Raw genomic sequence first — 15,967 nt, 5'->3', positions numbered from 1 at the left:
ACACAGTGAGTCATTGACCAGCAGTGCAGCTTTCATGTTTTTTGTGTCTGGTTTCCTTGATTTACTAGGCCACATTGTGATGTGCATGTACCAGATGCCATGCATGTGGTCCCTCACAGTTCCCCATGTTCTAATTTTTGAGGGATGAGTCACAAAAAAGGGATTCTGTGGTCAAGAAAGTTTGAGAAATGCCCCGCATCCCTCCCTTGGATATTCTCAGGGCACGTTAACACAGTAAAGGCCCTGAGAGGGCTGCTTATAGCAAAAAAGCTTTTGTGAAACCTTTGAAACCCAAGATTTGCCATAACTTACTTGACCAAAGAACCCTTTTGGGGGGTGGGGGTGGGCGCAGTATCTGTTGCTATCTTTTGGACGCTGTTCCATAGGTGAGTGTTTATGGAATGTTGGTACAGATTGGTTGTCAGGCTGTGGAAAGATATGTTGGTAGATCTCCCTGCAACACACACGTTGGTACTAGGGCAGATCAGTGCTGGGACTTGGTGATATCCATGGGGTAACATACGTAGCCCTAACATACATGGGTGGGTGCTGTATAGGGGGTACGCTTTTGTGACCAGTTTCATGGTGTGTTTGTTGTCTGCTTTGCCCTTCTCACTTTTATCCAAGGCGTAACGCGGCTAGCTGATATCAGTTTGCATGATCCAGTCAGTATTTCTGTCCTGGACAAGAGCCATGACCAGTTGAACCCAAAGGACAAAGCGGTCCAGGAGGTCTGTCCTCCACCTGCTGGCGACGAGCTGGACAGCTTTGCAATACCAGAGAGTCTCGAGCAGCACGTGACTGTGGTTCCCAGCAAACTGAGGCTTGTCTGCCTAGCGGCCTTCATCCTTCAGAAATGCAAGGTGGGACTGTGGGCTAGAGCTGACTTGATTCAGGGAAGAAAGGCCTGCTTTCTTGTGTTAAGCCACCGGGAGCAATGAGTTGAGACACCAAAAATCAGAGGTTTTCCAACTCATGTCTGCATTCCGGACGCAGACTTTGATATATGCATCCTTTCAGTCAGGTTTTAGAATTACGGTAAAGAATCAGAGGTCAATGATAGCCATGAAGTTCAGCTTGAAATGTCCTCGATACCTTTCCTGAGACTGATATCAGGAACATCACAGGTGGCGGGAACAGCTGGATGTGAGGCAGACATAGGGGCTTGTGCTCATGTTTCTCCAAGAGTCCTGGCATTTGTGTATTTATTTACTAGATTTCTGTGATGACTCTCTGAGATGTGAGAAAATAGTAAGTGGAAGGGCTTAAGGATGAAGATTTTCTGCATACGTAGGGTCTCAGCCAGGTAGTGTTGCATGTGGCAAGCCCTGGACAAATAAAGGATACGGGACTCCCTCACAACTGTGCTCCAAAGTGTGTTTATTTTTGTCAGATAAGGGAAACCTGTTTGAAATGATAGCTGTGGCGTTTTCCCCTCCTGCATTCTTTGTAGAGTGGAGTATCACTGTTTTTGTTTTTGTTTTTTTAAATAATTCAGAGATAGTCGCCTTTATTTCCAAATGGGGGTCAGCATGACTGTATAGTTTAGAGAAATATTCATTTTGGCGTCACTTAATCTTAAAATATGTCGGTTTTTCCTCCCTTTGTATTGATGTAGTTTGAGAAGGACCAGAAGATGGTTGTCTTTTTCTCAAGTTGCGAGCTGGTGGAGTTCCACTACAGCCTCTTCCTACAGACCCTGCTGAGCAGCTCAGGGGCGCCAGCATCAGGGCAGTTGCCATCTGCCTCCACACGATTAAAATTCCTACGGCTGCATGGCAGCATGGAGCAGGAGGTGAGCACTGATCTCCCTGTGCAGCGACAGCACCGTGGCCCCACCTGGAGATGGGGGTGAACCTGAGTCTGGCAAACCTGGTCTTTAGGCTCAGCAATGGCTACAACCCTTGCACACTCCACTGGGCAAGTCAAGAATGAGACAAAAATGGGTGACCCACTGGAACTAGAGGGGATCACACTGCTGGATTGATGGGGGCAAGGGGAGTCTATTGTTCCCATTTGCTTTTGCTCCGGGAGCTGGTCTCTTCCACCCGAGAGAGCTCACAGGCCCCGACTTGGCCTGAATCTACCTCAACCAGCTGTTAAGGCAACAGAGTACCACTAAGTAGCTGGCACCAGGGAAGGGTTTTGCCTTTTTAGTACCCAGTGTGTAATTAGGGCTTGATGTCTTCAAATTAAGAGCATTAATGGAGCTAAATTGTGGATCCCATATGGTACTGCTGAGCACGGCTGCTGTCATTGTCAACAAGACACAGCGCTGCACTCAGAACACTTTCGGTTGGGAGAGGGTACTGTGAACCAAAGGGGCTTCGGGTTCCCAGTTCTTTCTCGGCACGAGTAAGATTTCTGTTCAGGAAGAAGAGTACAACATTTCCCCTATTTTAGGGACTTAGCTGTGTGAGTTGCATTCCTCCACTCTTAACTAGGCCGTTTGTTATGGAGTCGGGGTGGAGTATGGGAGTGAGCTAGGCTCTCTGGAATTGGGAAAGAAAGGACGAGCAAGACTGGGAAATAGGAGCCATTTTGCGCTAGAGGAGAGGTTACCAGGCAGCTTCGAAAATTAGAAAGTGTTAAAACTAGAAATCAGAATGAGATTTGACTTGAGTCAGCTTAAAAGATCATAACATTTTTAGAGCTAAAAGGGACACTAGAGGTTTGACACGATCCTAAACAAGTCCAGCCTCTCTTTGCTTTTGCTCTTTTGTTTTAATAATTAAGTAAATAGAGGCCCAGAGAAGCCAACTTGTTCAAGGTCACTCAAGGACACGGGTTATTTGCCACAAGATTATATAAAAATCCCTGAATATTCCAGCCCTTGCGCATTAGGTAAATTCTTGGTCTTTACCTTTGGATCCCTGGTTCAATCAAAGTTGTTGGTTTTATTTATTTAATACCATTAATGGTTTGGGGTTTTGTTTTTGTTTTAAGCTTTGTTTACTAACCCTGTGAATCCGTTTTTACCAGAGGTGTTCTGCGGCGTCGATCCAAGCATGATTGGGGGGAGCTGGGTATGGACTCAGAATGGTCTAGGAATTCACTGTAATAGATCACACACAAGAGTCTATAGCTTCATTATACAGAGGCTGTTCATCTCACACTGTAACGGGAGTAGTCGAGCGTGCTGTTTATAGCTGTGCCCTCTGGGGGCACCCTGCTTGTGGTCTTGTCCTGGCTGTCATTTGCTGGCTGTGTAATCTCCGGTAAATATTTAACCTCTCTGTGACTTAGTTTCCATGTCTCTAAAATGGGGGTGATAATTGTACTTCCTCTAAGGTTGACTGAGTTAATGCAGACAAAGCCCTCCGTACAGGGCCTAGCACACAGGAAGTGCTCAGTAAATGTTAAGTGCCTTTATTACTACTGTTTTTATCTGTCTTTGAGGAATAGTTCTTTTTTTATAGTTTAAAAGTTTTTTTTTATAGTTAAAATTGTGTTTTTATAGTTTAAAAAGGAGAATGTCTGTGTAGTATTTAGCCTTTGCAGTGGAAGACAGGAGGTTATAGTATCCCTGTGTTTTCTTTTGTAAGTATTAGTGGTAAGTTTCTTGTTCCAGACCAAGCTGAAACAGTCCCACTTACATTTTCCTGACTTATTACCCTGGCCACTATCCTACAGGGCCTTAGCATGTTCTCCTTAGATGGTTGACATGGTTCTAAATAAGTTTATGAGCATTGGATAGACATTACTATTTGCATGGTAGTTGTGGTGAAAGTCCAAGAGTTTGGTAGGTTTTTTTTTTTTCTTACCCCAAATCTGAATACATCATAACTAGTCTTTAAAGTGTTTCATAAGCTTTTATGAACTTTTTGATTTTTTTCTGATTTCGATTCTACTATGCAGTCATTAAAAATGATCATTTATAAAGACCGTGCAGCAGACCGGACAAATGGATCTGTCCTTTTGAGGGTCTGAGCACTGACTCTGGAACACAGCTCCCTCGGTTCGGATATCATTCCGGCCCTTTACCAGGTGTGCGTGTCCTTTGGGCAAGTTCCTTAACCTGTCTGTGCCTCAGTTTTTTTCTTCTGGAAAATAGGGGTAATGAAAGTACCTACACATAGGGTTGTTGTGAGGATTAGCAAAGTTCAGAGGTGTGAGGTCTGGTACATGGTGAGCACTCGATGAATGTTTGTTGTTTGTATGTCTTTATCCACTGTACTCAGTGAGGTGTGCCCTGGGCTTCCAGCCGTGGACAAAATCTATGCACATGAAAGACCAGAAAGACATGCCACAGCACATAGTGACTGTGCCAGAGCAGCAGCAGAGACTTTACTTTTTTCCAGATTTTGAGTAGTTTGGTTCTATTTCTTTGCATTTGCTGCTGACGGGTGAATGTGACCAACTCAAGCGCATAGAGCGTCATGACTGAAGAGCACTCAGAATGCGCCATTTCAGGTTCATACTGAAAGCATTCTAGGATGCTCACCTTTTGGTCCAGCAAGTCTGTTTCTAGGAATTTAACCTAAGGGAGTAGTTAAGAATCTACACAGTGACCTATTTACAGAGATGTTTATCACAGCATTGATTGCAATATTAAAAAATCAGCAGGGTGCGGTGGCTTACGCCTGTAATCCTAGCACTTTGGAGGCTGAGGCTGGTGAGTTGCTTGAGCTCAGGAGTTCGAGACCAGCCTGAGCAGCATGGCAAAACCTCGTCTCTTCAGAAAATACAAAAATTAGCCAGGCATCGTGTGTATGCCTGTAGTCCCAGCTACTCAGGAGGCCGAGGTGGGAGGATCACTTGAGCCCGGGAGGTGGAGGTTATAGTGAGCTGAGATTGTGCAGTGAGCCTGGGTGACAAAATGAGACCCCGTCTCAAAAAAAAAAAAAAAAATCAGAGACAACCTTAATTGCCAGTAATACAACATTGGTCACATAAATAATGGTGCATCCATTTAGCTGAATACTATTTCACCACAACAGATGACCTGGTCTTTGGAAACTTATTGGCATGAAGAGATGTTCATATTCTGTTGCTATATAAGAGCATGTTAATAGTATAAATAGCAGGATGCCATTTTTTTTTTGGAAAGCTGCATATTTGGTTATGCGTAAAAGGGAGACTCGGGAAACATCAAGGTGTCCCCGGTGGTAGTGGTGGTTTGCCTTGAGTGGTGTTATATTTTCTTCCTTTAATGTAAATATATTTTCTCTCCAGTTAAAATACATAGTTTTATAAATATCTAATCTTTTAAAACACTGCCTGTAGAGAAGGTTGGTTATTCTTTATTCCTTCAGAGCACTTGTAGGAGAATGTTTAGAATAAATTGCACCCAGGCTTGGAGCGCTGCATGCAGTAACTTGTGCCTTCCTGTTCTTGTTTTTGGCCATTCCTGGAGAGTGTGCCTGCCCTGGTACTGTCTCACAAAAATGCACCCTCAAAGTGCCTCCTACTTGGCTATAGCCTCAAGTCCGGTCCTGTAAGTACAGGGTCATCTTAGAAGATGTAAAGAATCCACTTCTTCCTCTTTCCTGGCAAACCTCTCTGTGCCTGAAAATAGCTCCAGCAGTAGGAGATGGAGAGAGCTAGGGAGATCTAAGCCTACCTTGCTGGAGTTTGTCTCTGAGTTGTAAGGCTCTGTTTTTCCTTGTTTTTGTAGGAAAGAACAGCAGTGTTTCAGGAATTTTCACGTTCCAGAAGAGGCGTCCTTCTTTGCACGGTACGTATCCTCCCGTGTTCCATGCGAAGGCTAATACATTTCTGTGATGGCTGCGTAATCTTTCGTCTCTTGACAGTTTGTCCTGTGGTCAGTCCTACAGGGCCCAGGAATGCTAGGGGCCCCTTGGTGGGGCTGGCCTCTTTGCACTTCTTTCTTGTTACCTGACAGGGCCACAGATAGCCAGCCACCACCGTGCAGAAGACTTGGCAATTTGCTCACTAATAGTGGCAGCTGTTGGTCTGAAAATGTGTGAATCTTGGAGATTTCTATCCACCAAAAACTTGTAAATTACAGCTATCGGGAGTAATTAGAGCTGAGAAAGTCTTTCCACAACAAAATGACTCTGCTTGCCTCTGCTCACCTTTTCTTAAAGGAAAATCGGTGCATTTGGGCCGATTTTATTTGCTGTTGTCTCCGACTATCATTTGTCCTGTGATTTCAGGGCCAGCTCCCTCAGCCTCAGGCTCTGCAGTCCCGGATAGCTGCCTCCTCCAGCACAACACTGACCTTTTAAACTCGTGCCTCTTGTGCTCTTTTGAGATTAAAAACTCAAACCTTCAGTGTTCTCTACCCCCAGCCTGGGGATTCACTTTACCGTAGTTGTTGCTATCTCCAAAGATTAAAATGCCTTCTCTGTTCCATCTTGGATGATGTAACTTAATCCCCAGCTGGTTATTGGAGAAGTCCCTATATATACAGTAACGAAGTTGTACCATAAATTTAGTCAATCCAGTGAACAAGTGCTGGGTAGAAACAAAGATGCTAAGCTGTTTGAATGCCCATCTAGGCCACATTTGATGCAATTACTTTTTAAGGAACTTGTATTCCATATTCAGTATTAAAGGCAATGGAGACTTTTCTAAGTGTAGAGTTTCTGTATGAGTGCAGCATGATTTCTTGTGTGTTTATGTATGTGTGCTTATCTGCAAGAGGGGGCTTATTGGTAACCTGCTTATCACAGTGTCAGTTCTCGTGTGTGAGGCAAACAGTGGCTCTGCAGATGCTCATTCAGACCTGAGAGCTGTAACCATGGAATACTTGCCTCCTGAGGAGATCGGTGTCTGACCAAGTCCTTCCCTTTATGAGGCCCATCCACGAGTCAGATGCTCGAGCTTGTTCTAAAGCCATCTTTATGCATGGTCTCTAGTGAAGATTAATTCCAAATAATCTACTTAATAAAGAAATTTGTTGGGCCAGGCGTGGTGGTTCACGCCTACAAGCCCACCACTTTGGGAGGCCAGGTGGGAGGATCGCTTGAGCCCAGGAGTTCACGACCAGCCTGAGCAACAATATAGCAAGACCCCGTCTGTACAAAAAATATTAAGGAATAAAAATTAGCCAGGCATGGTGGCACGTGCCCGTAGTTCCAGCTACTCAGGAGGCTGAGGGGGGAGGATCACTTGAGCCCAGAAGGTCGAGGCTACAGTGAGCTGTGATTGCACCACTGCATTCCAGCCTGAGCAACAGAGCGAGACCTTGTCTCAAAAGAAAAAAAGCAGGAGAAAGAAATTTGTCAAAAATCCTTATTATATCTAACAATACTTTGTGGAACCTGACCCCTATTTGTCTCTTTTCACCCTACTCCCCCTTGCTCCCTACCCTTCAGCAAAACAGCCCCCTCTTTCAGTCCTTGAATGTATCATCTGGCTTTTTCTGGCTTTGGGGCCTTGACTCATGCTAGTCCTTCTGCCTGGAACACTGCCATGATTTTGACTAAACCATCTTTAGGTCTCCCCTTAAATTTTATGTCTTCAGAGAAATGAAACTCAGGAGCCCCCCCATTCTTCCCCATGGGGCCGTCCCAGTGCACCCTACATTTCACCGTAATGTTTATCTCCCCTGGTCTACGTGCCTTTCCAGCCAGTCGTAAGCATCATGAAGACAAGGACTGTGATTTGTTTGCATTTCTATCCCAGTGTCTAGCACAGAGCAGGCATGCAGTAGGCGCTTGGTTTTGTAGATCAAATTGGGGGTGCTAGACGGGGCCCAAGAAACTCGATGTTAAGAGCTGCCAGTGTGTGTGTTTTTCTAAAGACAGAAATTAATAGACTTGCTCATTGGGAATAAGTTTTTCATTCATCTGGTGTTATCTGAGAAGTGAATGTTCTGGACTGTCAGTATTGAAATAGAAAGCAGTAGGAACCTTTGGGGTGGAGTTTGGGTTATGATAGGAACAGAATATTTTATCTTTGACCCATAACATGCTGGATTTATCCCTTGGAAATTGTTGAGTCTTCTAGTATGCAAACACTTTACAGACATGAGTGAGCTGTAAGCCTTAAAGAAAACTCCAGGTATCTGAAGTTGTGTTGTTTATATTTTTAGTATCTCTGCATGGAAGAAAAGATTATGCTTTCTGAAATAGTTAATATAATTCTCAGTGAGGTCAAAAGCATATGATCACTTTCCTCGTTCTGTCTGGCTGATGATACCTGCAGGCACGTGGTATCAGCTAGACAAAGAATGCCATTGTCTTGGCAAAGCACAGTACCTCCCAGCCCTCTGCGCCCTGCCAGTCCCAGGTGCCACATGTAAAGAAAACTATCCCTCGCCCACAGCCTGATTTTTCTAAAGCCCTCAGTCTTTGTTCATTTTCTAGTCCAGGTGACTCCAGCATGCCGGTCTTCTGGGGACGCTCTTTGCTGTGTAGTGAAGATGACTGGAGAAGAGCTGGGTGGGGTTCATTTCTCTCGGTTGCTTGGCCAGAACAGGAGCGCCAGTTCCCAGTCGTGGGAAGTTCTTCGCTTCCTCTTGGTGTTCCTGCCCCTTCTGCCATGCTTGTTTGCTCTAGTTGATGCTTCTGGCATATGAGAGCTGCAGGGCGAGTGGGACACACACGCTGTAATAGATCATGCCTGGGTCGGGGGAGATGCTGCCACTCTGCGTCCCTTTAAGCAGCCTGTTGCTTGCCAGGCTATCTGAACACTCTCCAGGAGCCTCCTTGGTGTTAATGAGGAACGAGGGCCACTTCAGGATGAGACAGATGGAGAACTGGCTTCTTTCGATAAAGAGGAATTGTGTTGTTAATCGTTACGTGGGGATTTCCCCCCCTTTATACTGTGCCTTTTCCCATTTTAATTTATCATCCCGAGATCCTTTTAACAAGGCCAGAATGAATGTCTTTATGAAAATTTGGAAATAGCGATGTGCCCACACAAAAGTTCACAATTATGCTATTTCCTTTACGGGTAAAAAGTCCCCCACCCCATTTTCCTTCCTGCTAGGAACAGTTAAGGGTGCATGTGTGTGTTTTATTTCATTTTAATTATAAACATCTCAAAAGCAGCGACCTTTTTAATTTAATGCAGCTCTCAAGCCCTGATACGTGACTTTGTGTAATGTGGCTGTTCAGTAAAGGTGTGACTATGGTAAGATGGAGTCTAGGCAAAGCATAGTTGGGGGCAAAAGAAATCAGTTTGTGGAAGATGAGGAGTCCTCACACATTCACAATGTAATTTTGTGTCTTCTGGAAAACTAGATCTAAGAAAAAGCCAAATTAAGTAGGAAGTAGGGATGAGCAGGAAGGAGTCACTGGAAGTTCAAAGCCCACTTTCCCAAGTGGAATTAAGCAACCAAAGGGATCAGATATCAGACACTGGATTATCTGCAAAATGTTATTTCCTCCTACTTACAGTGAAGAACTCACCCTAAGCCAGAGGAAAGGAACCTTGCTTTTAATACCATCATTATGTTGATGAGTTGATAAAGAGAAGTACCACTGAATGGCCGGAAAATGGAGTTTCCAAGCCACCTGATTTTAAGGCTGACACTAGGTTTTCTGTTGGTCTCCGAGTGGCTCTCCTTGATTGTCCCTGGATGGAGTGCAGTCACCTTTTTCCCAGAAAGGAAAGATACCTGCAGCCGGCCCTGGACGCCAACTGTCCCTTGGCGTCCTCCTTGGCTGTTCAGTGCACACATTTCTTTTTCAGAAGATGCACCTAAATCACCTGTGCTGCTTTCCTCCACCTTCTCAGTATTTTTTTCCGCTTGAAGCATACTGTTCTGTCTGTGCAGTTCTTAATTTCCTCTCCTCCTGGGAAATTTCCACTGTGCCAGGAGGCTAGGAGACAAAGGCGATAAGGCTGTGAAGAGTCACAGAATGTCAGTTCTGTGCCCCAAGTAAATGTAGACTTTGTTGCTTTTCTCTGGGGTATGCTTTTTAGGTAAAATACATCTTTTTCATTTTATTTTGTTTGTATTAATGGAAAGATCATTTGGAGATTGTTTGCTGTTTACTCAGTTACGCTAACTCATGTTGCCAGTTTTTTGGCGGCTCCAGCCAAGATCTCTCGCCTCTGACAGCTTCTGCGCTCTCTCCTTCCTCCTCTGATTACGCAGCCCAATCTGTCACCCGGACAACGGGGGCCTGGACCCTGCTGATGGCTTTCCACACACGGCAATAATGACTTTTGGCAGGCCGGGAAGGCGTCAGAGGCGAGTGTGCTGCGTCCCTTCTCAGAGAGACGGCAGGCCCCCTCTCCCTGTTAGTAAAAGCACTTTGTGAGGTTCTTGGGTAAATAAATGAGTCATTTTAATCCAACTGACAGGCTGGCACCTGAGCAAGCTGCCTTCCATCTGTACTCCTAGGTCTCATGGAGGCAGCCAATTGTCAGGCCCAGGGCCTTCAAGGCTTCACCGTTGAGTGTCTTTCAGAACTGACTTTAGCAATTCTTTTGCTCTAATTAGCTTAAAGGAATAAAATGAAGCTACATCTAAGTTCTAAGAGCAGACAGAACAGAATCCTCTGCCGAGTCTTGGTGGGTCATGATCTCCTGTTGATCTGATGTAGCTGGCTAACTGTGCTTCAGGGAGATGGAGCCTCTGCTGCTTCCCTGGGACCTCTCCCAGGGTGGGGCGGGGGCAGAGAATGAGATATGGTGGAGGAGGAGAGTACAGAGACATTGAAATCACTTCTCTGCCTAATTGCCATGATACCAGTTCTTACTTCACCAGGATAAGTGAGATTTACAGAATCTCAGAATTACAGAATACTGAGATTTATAGATCTCAAGATATTTGTCATATATGTGGTCTCATTTGATCTTAGCAACAACCTCAAGAGGTACATAGCATGGTTCTCCCAGCCATTTTATAGGCGGGGCAGCTGAGGCTCAGCTTGCCAAACTGACCCATGTGGATTGGACAGCCCCTAAGTGGGACTGGAGCAAGCAGTCCATTTCTCTCTTCCTAGACTAGGACTTGCCTTTCTTTCTCCTTATTCACTGTGGTAGCCTAAAGAAATGGCTGAGTTAAATCTGGGGGAGAGAAAACAAGGAGTATTGGGCAGTGGTTGGCCATCAGTGAGGTTCCCCCAACACACGCATTAGTGGGAGACCAGAAGATTGTGTCTTAGCCTGTTGTCCAGAGCTAGGTCACCCAAGTAGGACATAGAGCCTTGAAGACACAATGACAGGCTGCTGGCGCCCTTCATCACTCACTGTTGCAGTGTGTTTGGACTCACAGTGAGTTTCATGAACGTCACACGTTATTTTAGAGTCTTAGTGTTTGCTGGTTGAATTTACTAAGCCAATGAGCATTAAATTTTTACAAGGCATGTCTGTGAAGCTCAAGCAGCTCATGTATCTCCCACTGCAATGCACTCAAAGAAAAATCAGTTCTTCACAAGAGCTTTGCAGATGTAAGAACTCATCAGTGTTTCTAAAAACATAAACTGTAGTTGGTGTAGAAAGCGGCTCCCGCTCCCCTTTAGATAGAGAACATCCTAAATTGTGTTCTCAAAGGCATCAGCTCTGCAACCTCAGCCTTCAGCTTCCAGAGCCTGTGGGAGCTGTCTGAAAACACTTTGTGGGTGGTTGACACACTTTTAGTGCATTTAACTTCTGCTTACACATTTATAAATGCAGCCTAGCCAGCATTCAAAGGAAACCTGCAAATCTCAGGTATGAGTGAAGGCAGACAAATCCTGAGGTACCCTCAGTGGTCCTTCTGGGGGAGTGATGGTGGGGTGGTGTCTCCCTCAAGTCCTGCCTCTGACCCTGGGGGAAGCAGGAGTGTGTTTCTTTTCTTTTTCTTCTTCTCTTTTTTTGAGACAGAGTTTTGCTCTTGTTGCCCAGGCTGGAGTGCAATGGCGCAATCTTGGCTCACTGCACCCTCCGCCTCCCGGGTTCAAGCAGTTCTCCTGCCTCCGCCTCCGAAGTAGCTGGGACTACAGACATGCACCACCATGCCTGGCTAATTTTGTGTTTTTAGCAGAGATGGGGTTCACCATGTTGGTCAAGCTGGTCTCGAACTCCTGACCTCAGGTGATTCACCCACCTCGGCCCCCCAAAGTGCTGGGATTATAGGTGTGAGCCACTGCACCCACCGGGAGTGTGTTTCTTATAGAAACTTTGCATAGCATTATTGTTTTTCAAAAAAGCTATGTACAGGCCAGGCACGGTGGCTCACACCTGTAATCCTAGCACTTTGGGAGGCCGAGGCAGGCAGATCATGAGGTCAGGAGATCGAGACCACTGCACTGCACTCCAGCCTGGGCGACAGAGCGAGACTCCGTCTCAAAAAAAAAAAAAAAAAAAAAAAAAAAAAAAGCTATGTACATGTGAATCCTTTGTGATACTTAACAGTGGGTTGGGGGTGGGCTGTTTTTACAAAAGTATCCCAGAGCTGTGAAATGGAAGGAAGGAATGATAGACTTAAAGAGTCATCAAGGTAACAGTACAGACAAGGGCCATCAATAAATGCTAAAAGCCGTGGGTGAAAGGTTTTAGGAAACAGGACCATGCTATTGGCATGGTCTCAAAGTGTAACTCCCCAGTTACTTACTCATTACAAAGGAGAAAGTCACCTTTGCAACAGAGGGACCCATACAGGACAGACTGCCCCAGTGTGTTTCCCGACATGGAACCATGGGAAGCACACGCCACCCTGAGGTTGTTTGTGCCAGAAAGCCTGACCTCAACCTTACCATGAGGAAGCAGTTAGACAAATCCAGTTGTCCGATGTCCTCAGGAACATTTTGATGTTCTTAAAAAATGACAGACATCGAAAAACTAAGTAAGTCAATCAAAGGCAGGGGTATTGTTCCAAACTAAGGAAGTCTACAGAGACATAATAGAGTGTGTGACCTACCATCTGATCCTAGTTTAGGAAAGAAAAACAACTGTAAAAGGTATCTTAAGGCATGGTGGCTCATGCCTGTAATCCCAATGCTTTGGGAGGCTGGGATGGGAGGATGGCTTGAGCCCAGGAGTTTAAGACCAGCCTGGGCAGAAAGAATCTAGATTAGCTGGGTGTGGTGGAGCTTACCTGTAGTCGTCCAGCTATTCAGGAGATTGAGGCCAAAGCATCACTTGAACCCAGGAGGTTGAGGCTGCAATGAGCAGTGATTGTGCCACTGCACTCCAGCCTGGGCAACAGAATGAGACCCCATCTTTAAACAAACAAACAAAAAAATCTTAGGTACAGTTGGAGAAATTTGAATATGGACTGTTTATTAGAAAATGCTGTTCAGTATTAAATTTCTGAGGTGTGATGATGGTGGTGTGGTTACGTAGATCAGTGTCCTTTTACTTAGGAGGTATGTGTTAAAGTATTTAGGGTTAAATTGTCATGATGTTTGCAACCTACTTTCAGATGGTTCAGAAAAACGTGCTTGCGTATGTGTATGTGTGCGTGGGCATGCGTAGGTAGAACACAGATGGGCCAAAGACTGGTGGTGGCGGAATCTAGGTGAAGGAGTTACATCTGTATCTCCTTAATCTAGATTGTACTAGTCTTTTAACTTTTCTCTAGGTTTAAATTTTTCTAAATAAAAATTGTAGGGGAAATGATAAGAATTCATTGTTAAAGCCAAACCCAAAGAGAAAAGTAAAAATCCCCGTAGATCCCTCTATCCAGAGATAACCACAGTTGGTGGTTTTGTGAGCCTCCATCAAGGTATTGGTTCTCCATCTGCCTATTTAATGTTTTTTGGGTGTCGTTACCCCTCCTTTATTTTTCTTTAACTTTTTTGTTGAAGAAACCAGATCACTTGTCTTTTAGAATACCCTATATTCAGGATTTGGGTAATTGTGTCCTCATGGTGTTCAGCATGTTCCTCTTTCCCATACTTCCCGTCAACTAGTAGTTGGATCTAAAGACTTGATTAGATTTAGGTTCTAGGTGTCAGGTTTTATTTTGTTTGGCGAGAATATGTCATAAGTGATACTCTGTGTTTCCTGTAGTGACAGCTGTTTATCTTTTTAAATTATGCCAAGACACTTCGGTCTGAGTCAAAAGTATCAAGGTTCGTTAAAGGAAGTGTAGCTTCCATCTTTATCCTGTCCTTCCTCTTCTCTTCCTCCCCTGGCGATAACTGTTTTTTTAAGCTTTGGAGCTTCTTCCCACCATTATTTCCTACTGAAATATGAGCAAATATGTTTGTGTTTTCCCAACTTCTTACACAAGCATACTAGACACACTCAAAATATATCCCAGAGTCTCCATGTCCGTATATAGAAATCTTTGTTCTTTTTATAGCTGTATAGTACTCTGTTATATGAGATATTGCTGTATTTTATTGAACCTGTCTTCTGCTGGTTGACAGTTTTTTTCTAGATCTACAGTTATATATAGTGCTGAAATGAATGGCCTCATGCCTGTATCATTTTGTATTTTTGTCAATGTATCTTTTTTTGGATGGACTTTTAGAAGTGATACTGCTCTGGGTCAAGAGCAAATGCACATGTAATTTTGCTAGATACTACCAAATTCCCTGCCATAGGGATTCCCACCAGCAGCATATGAGAGACATAGGATCATTTTTGCTGGTGGAATGTGGTATAATATAATATGGCCTTGAAAAAGCAAAGCAGACCTGGATTCGAGGATTATTTCCACTTCCCAGCTGTGTGTCCCCGAACAAAATACTTTCTCTCTCTCAACTTTGGTTTTGTCATCTGTCAGATGGGGGTAATAGTTGTTTTGAGGATTAGTCAAGATAACGCAGGTAAAGGTCTCAGCGCAGTGTGTGGTGGGTAGTAAGTGTTCAGTAAATGTTGTCTGGGACACTCTTGTTACGACTGTTACTCTTGAAGAATGAGTGCTGAGTACAGATGTATGCGAAAGTCAGGGAAATTCCCACCTTCTAGTCTGCTAGAATGGTGAGAGACTAGAGAGAGTAGAGAATTTTTGCTCTTTGGGTGGTGACTAGTCGAAAAGACACATAAAATTAAAAAACAAATCTCCATTGCTTTTACAGTTTTTCAGCTATCTAGCTAAATCTTTGAAGTGATTAATGGGTTTGGCCTGTATTCTAATCCAGCTACCAGAAGAGATGGGGGTAGGGGATTACTAGATCCTTCCTGCTGTCTGAGGCCAGAAAGCAAAATCCTAAGTAAATACTTTGCACTTGACTCCCACAGCGAATGCCTTGAGGGGAGATGTTCCAGAACACACCTCAAGGCCAGCTTGTTGTTGGCATTGCTCATAGTTGTGGGTGGGGCGGGGGGGGGTGGTGATAATCCATGAATGTGTTCAAGTGGTTTTTCAGATAAAATGTAAATCAATAAAACATGCTAGAAGAGTTCAGAGTTCTTTATATTACACAACTGATAATTACTGTTTAAGTTCCTAGGCTAACCTGTCGATTCTTTAAGCAAAGGGTGTTGTGACTCCCCTCATCAATGGGTTCTGTAGAATTTGCCCCTAAAACAGAATTTTTAACCACAAGAGGACTGCAGTAGGTCCCTGAGCCCCCTGAAGTTGTATGCAGGACTGTGTGTGTGTGTGTGTGTGTGTGTGTGTGTGTGTGTGTGTGTGTACTGGGCATATACGTATATGCCCGAATGTGCGTGCACTGTGGGCGGATGAACTCTCAGAGTTTGCATTAAATTTATCAGACATATCCAGGACCCCAGAAAGGTTCAGAAACTCAGTGTTAAACCATATTCTTTTCTTTTTTAAAGGATGTTGCAGCTCGGGGCTTAGATCTACCTCAAGTCACGTGGATTGTTCAGGTAATTTTTTAGTTGTTAAGGGGTAAGCTTTAGGCAGGAATATATGATCATGAGGTAGATGCATTGGATTTAAGTAGAATAATAATTATTATCCTCTTGGGTGTTGCCCTGGTAACCAGGCAGCAAACCAGCCTTATCTGTTCAATTCCCCTGACATCTTTCCTTAACCCAGCCCACCTCACCACTGCAGCAAAACACCCAGAATGTGCGTTCACAAGAGGGAGGTGGCAGGCTCTCCTGCTTCTAGACTAATTCATGTCACAAACTAAAATTTCAACAATCTGAAAATAACGGGAATTACCTCGGTCCCTGGGAGGCCTCATTGTGTCCAGAA

At 44.4% G+C, this 15,967-nt stretch overlaps 1 protein-coding gene across 8 annotated transcripts in view; it reads left to right on the top strand.

Moving 5' to 3' along the window:
- The window catches only part of DDX31 (DEAD-box helicase 31), a 77,529-nt gene that overhangs the window by 22,909 nt on the left and 38,653 nt on the right, over positions 1-15,967 (top strand). For 6 of the 8 annotated variants that reach the window (XR_004031466.1, XR_004031465.1, XR_004031464.1 and 3 more), the window contains exons 12-15: positions 628-863; positions 1,619-1,795; positions 5,618-5,677; positions 15,583-15,633. Coding sequence is in view for 5 of the 8 variants with exons in the window: in XM_003276785.3 (XP_003276833.1) it covers positions 628-863; positions 1,619-1,795; positions 5,618-5,677; positions 15,583-15,633 (524 nt within the window). In the remaining 3 variants the exon portion in view is untranslated. Of the gene's footprint in view, positions 1-627; positions 864-1,618; positions 1,796-5,617; positions 5,678-9,311; positions 9,819-15,582; positions 15,634-15,967 lie in introns of those variants that run through there. The other 2 variants (XM_003276786.4, XM_030818088.1) reach the window with 2 other exon arrangements.

Source organism: Nomascus leucogenys, chromosome 8 (genome assembly GCF_006542625.1).
Source record: "Nomascus leucogenys isolate Asia chromosome 8, Asia_NLE_v1, whole genome shotgun sequence".
Taxonomy (NCBI): domain Eukaryota; kingdom Metazoa; phylum Chordata; class Mammalia; order Primates; family Hylobatidae; genus Nomascus; species Nomascus leucogenys.
Note: the sequence above shows the minus strand (reverse complement) of the source record. Positions and strands in the feature narration are given on the sequence as shown.